The sequence below is a fragment of the Nicotiana tomentosiformis genome, chromosome 7 (genome assembly GCF_000390325.3).
Source record: "Nicotiana tomentosiformis chromosome 7, ASM39032v3, whole genome shotgun sequence".
Classification (NCBI taxonomy): Eukaryota; Viridiplantae; Streptophyta; class Magnoliopsida; order Solanales; family Solanaceae; genus Nicotiana; species Nicotiana tomentosiformis.
The window spans coordinates 130,417,088-130,429,193 of NC_090818.1; the positions used below are offsets into that span (position 1 = coordinate 130,417,088).

The following is a 12,106-nucleotide window of genomic DNA, read 5'->3' on the forward strand; positions in this document are numbered from 1 at the left end:
ACATGACCATACATCTTCACTTTGTAAGCAAATAAATGAATAAATCAATATGTTGAAAAGGGCAAGATTGGCAAGTCATAATACATTACCATAACTATTAGAGCTCACAGTCATTTGTGAGTTGCACATATAGTAGTTTCATCATCCGTGCCAATGACAAGCAAGAAATATAAATGATTTATAGAGTCAAACTTCATTTCTTGAGCAAACCAAAGTTTTTTCAAGGCAAAATACATAGTTTACCATCGACCTTGCATCCAAATTCCGGTTACACCGCTCTCCACCACGGGCAACCTTTTACACACCATTTTTTTCTTCACCAGATTTTCAAAGCATGTGTATAGTCACGCGCCAATGAAGTCGTGACACGTGTCACTGACTAATATTATCAAGATAACACATAAAATTACAATTATATCCATGTCTTCTTCATCATGTCCACCATAACTGCCATCACCATACTTTCAATTTTTGTTCGTGCTCTTTCGATTTCCACAACTGAAGCAGCAAGGTAGTGACTAGTAATAATAAAGAGGAATGTGCATTTCTTAGCGAAGAAGATTAAGAATTTTACAATTAATTATTTGAAAATTTACCCATTAACAAATTTAAAGAATATGCTTATCTGCAAAAGCTTGAGGTAAGTTTTAGTGGCTGGGGATACTTTCAAAAAAGCCACCCTTTCGAAAATTTTAACTTAACCATGACAAAAGCTCAAGCTAAGCTTTCTAGAAAAGAAAAGAATTTTCTGTGTACATACGCTTGAGCCAAGCTTTAATGGTTGGTGGAGCTACAAAGAGTTTAAATTGTTCAACTCTAATTATAATTTCTTAACAAAAAAATCTACAAAACTAAAGACTAATGATCAACAAGAAGAGATATGAAAAATCTTGGTAAATCTATTTGAGAAGAGTAGATCGGGCAAAGAGAAGTGGGTCTAAGTGTTAGGGAGCAACTATGGTAATTTAGGTGGTTTTTAAACATGAAAGAAGATGACCCTATTTAAAATAAAAATAAAAATAAACTAAAAAATTGACATTTGATACAAAAATTATCATGTTCACGCGCCTCATTTGATGGTAATGATACGCACTGACCACGTGGGCAAATGGGTGTGTCTTAGACATACTCTATAAAGGTCGGGTGTGTAAAAGGTTGTCTGTGATGGAGAGATGTGTAACATGGATTTGGGTGCAAGGTCAAAGGGTAAAAACTATGTAATTCGCCTTTTTTCGATGATACACCTGAATTATTCCGATGATTACCAAGGTTTGCTTTAATTGATCACTAAGTCACCTCCATAGGTATCACAAAAATCAAAAGATTGTTTCAGTTTGAGATAAGCTAGCATCATCCATCCACACTGGTGTACTATACATTAGAGACGACACCAAGATTTGAACTTTATTGGTTCGAGATTCTACTCTTTGGAGTTGCTGAATTTCAAATTAATCATTTGTATCTTTTTGGGAAATTATGCACAATTAAATGTTGAATATAGTTACTACTGCTCGGAGAGAGAGAGAGAGAGAGAGAGAGAGAGAGAGAGAGAGAGAGAGAGAGAGAGAGAGAGAGAGAGAGAGAGAGAGCACTTGTGCTTGAAAAATGAATAAATCTTCCCCTTAGAACTTCTATTGTTAGCTCACTCCATCTAAATGTAATAGCTGAATTTTTGTATTTGGTGTACGAACTAGCTCACAAGCACCTCAAATATTCTAACGAGTATGTACTTTCCTTTCTTAACGGTTCATTTTGATATCAAAAGATGAGTTGTCTGAAAACATGACCATACAGCTTCACTTTGTAAGCAAATAAATGAATAAACCAATATGTTGCAAAGGGCAAGATTGGCAAGTCAGAATACATTAGCATAACTATTAGAGCTCACAGAGTCATTTGTGACTCTTGCACATATAGTAGTTTCATCATCCGTGCCAATGACAAGCAAGAAATATAAATGATTTATAGAGTCAAACAAATAAAATTTAAGATTAACAAAGATAGTTAATTCATGAAGGAACATTTTCTAGATTGGTACGATTATGTAGAAAACTTGAAAGTACTAACATTATCGTATAACACGAAACACTTCATGCCCTATCAAATTATGCTATATAAATTAAAACGGAGAAGATAGTTCATAATGGCAAGTCAGAATATCAATAAGCCTCAATGTTGAGCTCATAAAGGAATTCACCCCTCGCACATCTAAATTGTTTTCATCATCTTTGCCATAAGGAGAGAGTAGATTTACCGTTATGACTACAACAAGCAAATTGAAAAGGCAAGTCAGAATATAAATATGCCTCGATGTTAAGCTCATAGAGGAATACACCCCTCGCACATCTAATTGTTTTCCTCATTCTTGCCATGACAAAAGAGTAGAGCCACCAATAAAGCTTGGAATAAAATGTAAATTTCCCCATCTACTAGAGCAATCCGAAGGGCCAATAAGTTAGACTACAACAAGCAAATTGAAATAGTGGAGTAATCCATAAAGGCAAGTCATAAAATAAATATGACTCGATGTTAAGCTCGTAGAGTAATACACTTCTATAGTTACCAACAAAGCTTGCAATAAAATGTACATTTCCGCATCTACTAGAGCAATCTCAAGCACCTATAACTCATACTACAACAAGCAAATTGAAACAGTGGAATAATCCATAATGGCGAGTCAGAATATAAATATGCCTCGATGTTAAGCTCATATAGGAATACACCCTTCGCACATCTAATTTTTTTTCCTCATTCTTGCCATGACAAAAGAGTAGAGTTACCAATAAAGCTTGCAATAAAATGCGCAATTCCCCATCTACTAAAGCAATCTGAGGCACCTATAAGTCAGACTACAAGAAGCAAATTGAAACAGTGAAGTAATCCATAAAAGCAAGTCAAAATTGTTAAGCTCATAGAGGAATACACCCCTCGCAAATCTAATTTTTTTTCCTCATTCTTGTCATGACAAAAGAGAAGCCTTACCAATAAAGCTTGCAATAAAATGTACTTTTCCGCATCTACTAGAGCAATCCGAAGCACCTATAAGTCAGACTACAACAAGCAAATTGAAATAGTGGAGTAATCCATAAAGGCAAGTCAGAATATAAATATGCCTCGATGTTAAGCTCATAGAGGATTACACCCCTCGCACATCTAATTTGTTTTCATCATCCTTGCCATGATAAAAGAGTAGATTTACCAATAAAGCTTGCAATAAAATGTACATTTCCCCATCTAGAGCAACCCGAAGCACCTATAAGTCAGACAGACTAAAGCATGCAAATTGAAACAGTGGAATAACCCATAAAGGCAAGTCAGAATATAAATATGCCTCGATGTTAAGCTCGTAGAGGAATAGACCCCTCGCACATCTAATTTTTTTTCCTCATTCTTGCCATGACAAAAGAGTAGACTTACCAATAAAATGTACCACCACCACCCCCAACATCTACTGGACCAAACTGAAGTACCTTTAGTTATATAATCCCACAATACGGCAAAGATACACCCTATAAGTAGGACTATGTTATGTAAATTGAAACTGGGGAGTAATCCAAAAAAGGGAAGTCAGAATATCAATAAGCTTCGATGTTAAGCTCACAGAGGAATTCACCCCTCGCACATCTAATTTTTTCATCATTCTTGCCACAACAGAGACTACAATTACTGCTTAAAACTTGCAATATAGTGTACATCCCCTCTCCCAAATCTACTGGAGCAAACCGATCTTTGGTTCTACAATCCCACAATATGGCAATGATACACCCTATAAATCAGAGTATGTCATGTAAATTGAAACAAAACAGTAATACATACAGGCAAGTCAAAATATCAATAAGCCTCAATGTAAAGTTCATAAAGAATTTCACCCTCGCACATCTAATTTTTTTCATCATTCTTGCCATAACTAAAGAGTAAAGTGATAAAAACATGCAATAAAATGCTATGCTATTTGAATCCTTCAAAAATTCCACTGAAGGTGTATTGCACGCTACAACAAAACAAAAACCAAGCAAAATGAAACAGAATGTAAAGAAAAACAAAAACTCAAGGAAGTCAGAATATGAATAAATCTTAAGCTCAAAGAGGAATTCAACTCTCGCACATCTAATTTTTTCATCATTCTTGCCATCACAAAGAGTAGATTTACTAATAAAACTTGCAAAGTAATGTACACCCCACCTTAACTAGAGCCATTCAAAGTATCTTTGGTTCAATTATCCTAAACAAGATTAACAAAGATAGTTAATTCATGAAGGAACATTTTCTAGATTGGTACGATTATGTAGAAAACTTGAAAGTACTAACATTATCGTATAACACGAAACACTTCATGCCCTATCAAATTATGCTATATAAATTATAACGGAGAAGATAGTTCATAACGGCAAGTCAGAATATCAATAAGCCTCAATGTTGAGCTCATAAAGGAATTCACCCCTCGCACATCTAAATTGCTTTCATCATCTTTGCCATAAGGAGAGAGTAGATTTACCGTTATGACTACAACAAGCAAATTGAAAAGGCAAGTCAGAATATAAATATGCCTCAATGTTAAGCTCATAGAGGAATACACCCCTCGCACATCTAATTGTTTTCCTCATTCTTGCCATGACAAAAGAGTAGAGTCACCAATAAAGCTTGGAATAAAATGTAAATTTTCCCATATACTAGAGCAATCCGAAGCACCTATAAGTCAGACTACAACAAGCAAATTGAAACAGTGGAGTAATCCATAAAGGCAAGTCAAAATATAAATATGCCTCGATGTTATGCTCATAGAGGAATACACCCCTAGAGTTACCAATAAAGCTTGCAATAAAACGTTCATTTCCCCATCTACTAGAGCAATCTGAAGCACCTATAAGTCAGACTAAAACAAGCAAATTGAAACAGTGGAGTAATCCAAAAAACCAAGTCAGAATATAAATATGCCTCGAAGTTAAGCTCGCAGAGGAATACACCCCTCGCAAATCTAATTTTTTTTTTTTCCTCATTCTTGCCGTGACAAAAGAATAGACTTACCAATAAAGCTTGCAATAAAATGTACATTTCCGCATCTACTAGAGCAATCCGAAGCACCTATAAGTCAGACTACAACGAGCAAATTGAAGCAGTGGAGTAATCCATAAAGGCAAGTCAGAATATAAATATGCCTCGATGTTAAGCTCATAGAGGAATACACCCCTCGCACATCTAATTTTTTTCCTCATTCTTGCCATGACAAAAGAGTAGAGTTACCAATAAAGCTTGCAATAAAATGCGCATTTCCCCATCTACTAGAGCAATCTGAGGCACCTATAAGTCAGACTACAAGAAGCAAATTGAAACAGTGGAGTAATCCATAAAGGCAAGTCAAAATATAAATATGCCTCGATGTTAAGCTCATAGAGGAATACACCCCTCGCAAATCTAATTTTTTTTCCTCATTCTTGTCATGACAAAAGAGTAGCCTTACCAATAAAGCTTGCAATAAAATGTACATTTCCGCATCTAATAGAGCAATCCGAAGCACCTATAAGTCAGACTACAACGAGCAAATTAAAACGGTGGAATAATCCATAAAGGCAAGTCAGAATATAAATATGCCTCGATGTTAAACTCATAGAGGAATACACCCTTCGCACATCTAATTATTTTTCCTCATTCTTGCCATGACAAAAGAGTAGAGTTACCAATAAAGCTTGCAATAAAATGCGCATTTCCCCATCTACTAAAGCAATCTGAGGCACCTATAAGTCAGACTACAAGAAGCAAATTAAAACAGTGAAGTAATCCATAAAGGCAAGTCAAAATTGTTAAGCTCATAGAGGAATACACCCCTCGCAAATCTAATTTTTTTTCCTCATTCTTGTCATGACAAAAGAGAAGCCTTACCAATAAAGCTTGCAATAAAATGTACATTTCCGCATCTACTAGAGCAATCCGAAGCACCTATAAGTCAGACTACAACAAGCAAATTGAAACAGTGGAGTAATCCATAAAGGCAAGTCAGAATATAAATATGCCTTGATGTTAAGCTCATAGAGGATTACACCCCTCGCACATCTAATTTGTTTTCATCATCCTTGCCATGACAAAAGAGTAGATTTACCAATAAAGCTTGCAATAAAATGTACATTTCCCCATCTAGAGCAACCCGAAGCACCTATAAGTCAAACAGACTAAAGCATGCAAATTGAAACAGTGGAATAACCCATAAAGGCAAGTCAGAATATAAATATGCCTCGATGTTAAGCTCGTAGAGGAATAGACCCCTCGCACATCTAATTTTTTTTCCTCATTCTTGCCATGACAAAAGAGTAGACTTACCAATAAAATGTACCACCATCACCCCCAACATCTACTGGACCAAACTGAAGTATCTTTAGTTATATAATCCCACAATACGGCAAAGATACACCCTATAAGTAGGACTATGTTATGTAAATTGAAACTGGGGAGTAATCCAAAAAAGGGAAGTCAGAATATCAATAAGCTTCGATGTTAAGCTCACAGAGGAATTCACCCCTCGCACATCTAATTTTTTCATCATTCTTGCCACAACAGAGACTACAATTACTGCTTAAACTTGCAATATAGTGTACATCCCCTCTCCCAAATCTACTGGAGCAAACCGAAGTATCTTTGGTTCTACAATCCCACAGTATGGCAATGATACACCCTATAAATCAGAGTATGTCATGTAAATTGAAACAAAACAGTAATACATACAGGCAAGTCAAAATATCAATAAGCCTCGATGTTAAGTTCATAAAGAATTTCACCCTCGCACATCTAATATTTTTCATCATTCTTGCCATAACTAAAGAATAAAGTGATAAAAACATGCAATAAAATGATATGTTGTTTGAATCCTTCAAAAACTGCACTGAAGGTGTATTGCACGCTACAACACAACAAAAACCAAGCAAAATGAAACAGAATGTAAAGAAAAACAAAAACTCAAGGAAGTCAGAATATGAATAAGACCTCGATGTTAAGCTCAAAGAGGAATTCACCTCTCGCACATCTAATTTTTTCATCATTCTTGCCATCACAAAGAGTAGATTTACTAATAAAACTTGCAAAGTAATGTACACCCCACCTTAACTAGAGTCATTCAAAGTATCTTTGGTTCAATTATCCTAAATAGGAAAGATAGAACCAAAAAAGGGGAAATGACCCAAAAATTATTAGGAAAGGTAAAAGGAGACTTCCTAAAGGAAAACCCTAAAGATAATCTCCAGCATATACCACGCCCTTTATATGTACAAGTACATTAAAAGGGGCTATGTGTATACAAAGTTAGTGTAGCGCAGCTATGACTCAAAACGCTTCCATGTATATAGTGGAAGGCGATCTTAAGGGCTGCGCAAAATATCAAAATTAATCTAGAATAAATAGTCTATTCATAAAGTGCTATTTCTCAAAAATTATACTTATAAAAATACAAATTTTCCATCAAAGAACTTTGTATCACCAAATGTTTGAACGAAACTTTAACAGTTTGTAGTTTAAAAAACAATTGGTAATATATCAATGCTAATACTTAATTTGTAATATAAGGTGCAAAATAATAACCCATTGTTTTCTTTTCAACAAGTGATGTGATTATGATTCCCGTCTATCGGAAACAGTCTCTCTACCTTCCCATGGTAGGGGTAACACTGTGTACACATTATCCTCCCCAAAAACCACATGTAGGATTACATTGGGTTTTTTGTTGTTTGTTGTTGTTATAAGGTGCAAAATAATACTGTACCATTCATGAAAATCAACTACAGGAAAAATTACAGCTGACAAAGTTGAAGGATGGAAATAAATATTGGGAACTAATAACACCCTCTTTTGCACTTAACAAGCAGGAGATAAAATAATACATAGCTCCTCCTCAGCATATAAACATATAACTACATACAATTGAACGGTAGAAAAACTAAAAACAACAATAAACATAATTTATTTCAAAGTCTCATAGTTATAAAATAAAGTTTAAAATTTACCAGTCATGATAATCAACTGCAACAGAAGAAAACACAGCTGACTAAGTTGAGAATGGCAATATCTATATGGGTACATATAACATCCCCCGTAGCATACAAATTGCTATGGGTTTTAAAAAAGAATAGGCACCCAAAATGCAACAATTTAAGAAAAACAAAGGATAGAGAGCAAATTAAACAGCATGAAATTAAGGCAACAGAGAAGAAGCTCACTTTGGTTTAGTAACAAATAAGAAGCTCACTTCCTAGCGATATTCGGCTATAAAAATTGTTAAAAATAGATTATTTATAGAATCGCCAGTTTTAGGGTTTTTGAAGAGCATTAATGGGCCAAAACCCTATAATGATTCCTAGGCCTTACTACTCGTGAATGAAGTTAGTTGGGCCGAAAAGATTATTACAATAATGAAGTTTCATTTCTTGAGGAAACCAAAGTTTTTTTAAGGCAAAATACATAGTTTAAAGAATATGCCTATCTGCAAAAGCTTGAGGTAAGCTTTAGCGGCTGGGGATACTTTCAAAAAATCCACCCTCTCGAAAATTTTAACTTAACCATGACAAAAGCTCAAGCTAAGCTTTCTAGAAAAGAAAAGAATTTTCTGTGTACATACGCTTGAGCCAAGCTTTAATGGTTGGTGGAGCTATAAAGAGTTTAAATTGTTCAACTCTAATTATAATTTCTTAACAAAAAAATCTATAAAACTAAAGACTAATGATCAACAAGAAGAAATGAAAAATCTTGGTAGATCTATTTGAGAAGAGTAGATCGGGTAGAGAGAAGTGGGTCTAAGTGTTAGGGAGCAACTATGGTAGTTTTGGTGGTTTTTATACATGGAAGAAGATGACCCTATTTAAAATAAAAATAAAAATAAACTAAAAAATTGACATTTGATAAAAAAAATTATGATGTTCACACGCTTCATTTGATGGTAATGATACGCACTGACCACGAGGGCAAAGTGGTGTGTCTAAGACACTCTATAAAGGTCGGGTGTGTAAAAGGTTGTCTGTGATGGAGAGGTGTGTAACAGGGATTTGGGTGCAAGGTCAATGGGTAAACTATGTATTTTGCCTTTTTTCGATGATGTCCAGATCAGCTTGCGCACACCTGAATTATTCCGGAAGTTATCTACATGCTCATTAAAATAGGAATCAAAAAACTAATCACCTAATAGTAAATTCTTTTACCGTATTGGGATTTGAACCCCGATTACCAAGGTCTGCTTTCATTGATCACTAAGTCACCTCCTTAGGTATCGCAAAAATCAAAAGATTGTTTCAGTTTGTGATAAGCTAGCATCATCCATCCACACTGGTGTACTATACATTAGAGACGACACCAAGATTTGAACTTTATTGGTTCGAGATTCTACTCTTTTAAGTTGCTGAATTTTAAATTAATCATTTGTATCTTTTTGGGAAATTATGCACAATTAAATGTTGGATATAGTTACTTCTGCTCGGAGAGAGATAGAGAGAGAGAGAGAGAGAGAAGAGCACTTATGCTTGAAAAATGAATAAATCTTCCCGTTAGAACTTCTACTGTTAGCTCACTCCATCTAAATGTAATTGCTGAATTTTTGTATTTGGTGTACGAACTAGCTCACACGCACCTCAAATATTCTAACGAGTATGTACTTTCTTATACAAATGAAAGAAATGACCTAACACCTCAACCATACCATTGAGTATGTCTTTATCTTCCACCAACACAAATATCAGCTAACTCTATCGACCCAAGCTTAGACCGATGAAAAAACATCACCAACCCTCTACAAGAATTTGAATTCCAGTGCCCAACAATTGCACCTACTTCATTAACACTCTTTGGTGCTAGTTTGCTCTTCTTACATCCTTCTTCACTTACTCTCTCCTTAATTTACGGACGGAAATGGAAAGAAAACCGAATTGATAATGGATTGAAAGAGAACAGAGGAGGTCTAGAATGGAGGCAATCAGAAGCTCCAAAAAGGTCTCAAGATTTTTACTGCTAGAAAAACTATCTGTTTAATTTGACACATTTTATTGGTCATGCAGCAGCAAAAGAAACACCACCCCTTGCACATCTCCAGGCTCGGTGAAATTAGATACAACAACTCCAATTCATGACCTTGTTTAAATAGAAGCCAACATTCAATCTAGGTACATAAGTCTATACCATCCTGGCAAAAAGTCCTCATTTCTTCTTTCATGAAAATTGGTGCGTAATGCAGTTTCCCAGATGAAGATATGAACTACACACCTAGATATCTGATGTGTTTAACGGTTCAGTAGAATTTAAGATATAATACATAATCAAAAACTACACAGCACACTACCTTGCATCGCTGTGACACATCCTGAGCTGCAAGCATGGCAGCATACGGAGAAGATTCATCTCAATCAACCTTCACCTTCATTCCACCTGCAACCATGGTGTATAATAAATTGAAATGCAAACGACAATGTATATGTAGCTTGAAACGAGAAGCCAGAAGTAAAGTGCACTTGATTTGAAGCACACAATTTACGAAAAAGTTGGCAGACAAACATGATTTTAATACTATACTAATCAAAGTACATTTGACACAGCTTATTTTAGCATCCAAAAATGCAATAATGCCAATATTGATCCAAATTCCCTATGTTAAGATCGAAGAAAGACCATTTTTCGATGGCGTCATTGAGTGAAGCACACACTTCTTCGAAATAAGCAATGTCTTTTAGTAAAACTGGCTATAAGTAACCTCAAATTTTCAGTTCCCTTCACCTAAAACCATTTCGTTCCAATAACAATTATTTGTTGTTTTCGACAAATTAAGGGTTGCCTAGCACTAGAGATTCTGGACATTCTATTGCTATAAAAATCTCCAACCCACACCTACAGTGAAAAAATTAAATACATAGGGAAAAAACAAGAGGATGCTAGATGCTGAACAAAATCATCTAGGTCCATCCATATAGCTATTAAACAATGAAATCAACAACTTTAAATGATATACCGAACAACAAAAAATGTAAATAATAGCATCAGCAACTACTAGAAACAAATGTCACACTAAAGCATACCAGTAATGCGAACCATAGTTTCTCTTCCAGACAAATCAGTCACGTGCTGCATTTTTTAACATGTAAATTAAAATTCAGCGCGCGCACACTAAAATCATAAATTCAATTTCTATAATCTCATAAGAACCGTCACAAACAACTCACAATAAAAGTATCGTTGAAAGCGGCAAAAATGTGAGCAACACCGAACACCAATTCACCCTCCCTCGTTGCTGGTCCAAGTGTTACTGTCTCTTCCTTTGGCTCCCTAGTCTTTCTCCTCGACTACACAACCAAATTAAAACAAAAAATTATTGATGATTATATTTTTGTATAATAAATCAAGCTAATAATAATCGAAAATGGAGAGAAACAGTACCATGGCTTCGGCTAGGATTGGTAGTGAGAAGCTCAAGAGATACTGAACAGCTAGCGAATAACCTTACTTTGAGGTGGAAACTGATGAAATAGCTGTCCTCTGTTTATATAGTTAGGGTTTGGGGGATGAGCTTTTCTGATATTGGAGTGCCGCCCCTTGTTTTTCCTTTTGACTGTGAGTGCCCCCTCTAGTTCTGATACGTATACTCCTGCCCCTCTCATAAGAAGTTTTTGCCAAATCAAATGATTTAACCTTAATTAATTGAATATTAAGATTAACATACAATGTGTTATAGTTATGTTGCATAGTCCAAATAAGGAAAGAGTTTATTTAAGGTAAAATCTTTATTGATTTAAACTTTTAATTATTAGAAGGTAGGTAAGGTGCTACGTACTCTCCACCCTCCCCATACTCCATTTGTGGGATCACACTGGGTATATCATGGTTGCCTACATAAGCATTTCGATGTCAAAGGATGAGTTGTCCGAAAACATGACCATACAGCTTCACTTTGTAAGCAAATAAATGAATAAGCCAATATGTTGAAAAGAGCAAGATTGGCAAGTCAGAAAACATTAGCATAACTATTAGAGCTCACAGAGTCATTTGTGACTCTTGCACATATAGTAGTTTCATCATCCGTGCCAATGACAAGCAAGAAATATAAATGATTTATAGAGTCAAACAAATAAAATTTAAGATTAACAAAGATAGT

At 35.2% G+C, this 12,106-nt stretch overlaps 1 protein-coding gene and 16 non-coding genes across 22 annotated transcripts in view; all 17 read right to left on the reverse strand.

Annotated features, from left to right (window-relative positions):
• Positions 1–12,106, reverse strand: part of LOC104107505 (small ribosomal subunit protein uS11y-like) — a 30,157-nt gene that overhangs the window by 478 nt on the left and 17,573 nt on the right. The window contains exons 5-9 of one of the 6 annotated variants that reach the window (XR_011409272.1): positions 11,786–11,840; positions 11,392–11,599; positions 11,178–11,297; positions 11,034–11,079; positions 10,304–10,389 (exon numbers count right to left, since the gene is read on the reverse strand). Coding sequence is in view for 1 of the 6 variants with exons in the window: in XM_070179768.1 (XP_070035869.1) it covers positions 10,381–10,389 (9 nt within the window). In the remaining 5 variants the exon portion in view is untranslated. Of the gene's footprint in view, positions 1–89; positions 10,390–11,033; positions 11,080–11,177; positions 11,298–11,391; positions 11,600–11,785; positions 11,841–12,106 lie in introns of those variants that run through there. The other 5 variants (XR_011409271.1, XR_011409276.1, XR_011409275.1 and 2 more) reach the window with 5 other exon arrangements.
• Positions 2,142–2,237, reverse strand: LOC117280588 (small nucleolar RNA Z266). Its single transcript, XR_004511114.1, has one exon. It is a non-coding gene; the product is annotated as a small nucleolar RNA Z266 (small nucleolar RNA).
• LOC117280598 (small nucleolar RNA Z266) lies at positions 2,280–2,374 on the reverse strand. Its single transcript, XR_004511124.1, has one exon. It is a non-coding gene; the product is annotated as a small nucleolar RNA Z266 (small nucleolar RNA).
• Positions 2,668–2,763, reverse strand: LOC117277196 (small nucleolar RNA Z266). Its single transcript, XR_004507479.2, has one exon. It is a non-coding gene; the product is annotated as a small nucleolar RNA Z266 (small nucleolar RNA).
• On the reverse strand, positions 3,087–3,182 carry LOC117277197 (small nucleolar RNA Z266). Its single transcript, XR_004507480.2, has one exon. It is a non-coding gene; the product is annotated as a small nucleolar RNA Z266 (small nucleolar RNA).
• On the reverse strand, positions 3,305–3,400 carry LOC138896591 (small nucleolar RNA Z266). The gene has a single exon (XR_011409957.1). It is a non-coding gene; the product is annotated as a small nucleolar RNA Z266 (small nucleolar RNA).
• On the reverse strand, positions 3,558–3,651 carry LOC117280594 (small nucleolar RNA Z266). The gene has a single exon (XR_004511120.1). It is a non-coding gene; the product is annotated as a small nucleolar RNA Z266 (small nucleolar RNA).
• Positions 3,814–3,906, reverse strand: LOC117280587 (small nucleolar RNA Z266). Its single transcript, XR_004511113.1, has one exon. It is a non-coding gene; the product is annotated as a small nucleolar RNA Z266 (small nucleolar RNA).
• On the reverse strand, positions 4,383–4,478 carry LOC117280589 (small nucleolar RNA Z266). Its single transcript, XR_004511115.2, has one exon. It is a non-coding gene; the product is annotated as a small nucleolar RNA Z266 (small nucleolar RNA).
• LOC117280597 (small nucleolar RNA Z266) lies at positions 4,521–4,615 on the reverse strand. Its single transcript, XR_004511123.2, has one exon. It is a non-coding gene; the product is annotated as a small nucleolar RNA Z266 (small nucleolar RNA).
• On the reverse strand, positions 5,130–5,224 carry LOC117280583 (small nucleolar RNA Z266). Its single transcript, XR_004511109.1, has one exon. It is a non-coding gene; the product is annotated as a small nucleolar RNA Z266 (small nucleolar RNA).
• On the reverse strand, positions 5,346–5,441 carry LOC117280584 (small nucleolar RNA Z266). The gene has a single exon (XR_004511110.2). It is a non-coding gene; the product is annotated as a small nucleolar RNA Z266 (small nucleolar RNA).
• LOC138896586 (small nucleolar RNA Z266) lies at positions 5,563–5,658 on the reverse strand. The gene has a single exon (XR_011409952.1). It is a non-coding gene; the product is annotated as a small nucleolar RNA Z266 (small nucleolar RNA).
• Positions 5,982–6,077, reverse strand: LOC138896585 (small nucleolar RNA Z266). The gene has a single exon (XR_011409951.1). It is a non-coding gene; the product is annotated as a small nucleolar RNA Z266 (small nucleolar RNA).
• Positions 6,200–6,295, reverse strand: LOC138896592 (small nucleolar RNA Z266). Its single transcript, XR_011409958.1, has one exon. It is a non-coding gene; the product is annotated as a small nucleolar RNA Z266 (small nucleolar RNA).
• On the reverse strand, positions 6,453–6,546 carry LOC138896602 (small nucleolar RNA Z266). The gene has a single exon (XR_011409968.1). It is a non-coding gene; the product is annotated as a small nucleolar RNA Z266 (small nucleolar RNA).
• LOC138896596 (small nucleolar RNA Z266) lies at positions 6,712–6,804 on the reverse strand. Its single transcript, XR_011409962.1, has one exon. It is a non-coding gene; the product is annotated as a small nucleolar RNA Z266 (small nucleolar RNA).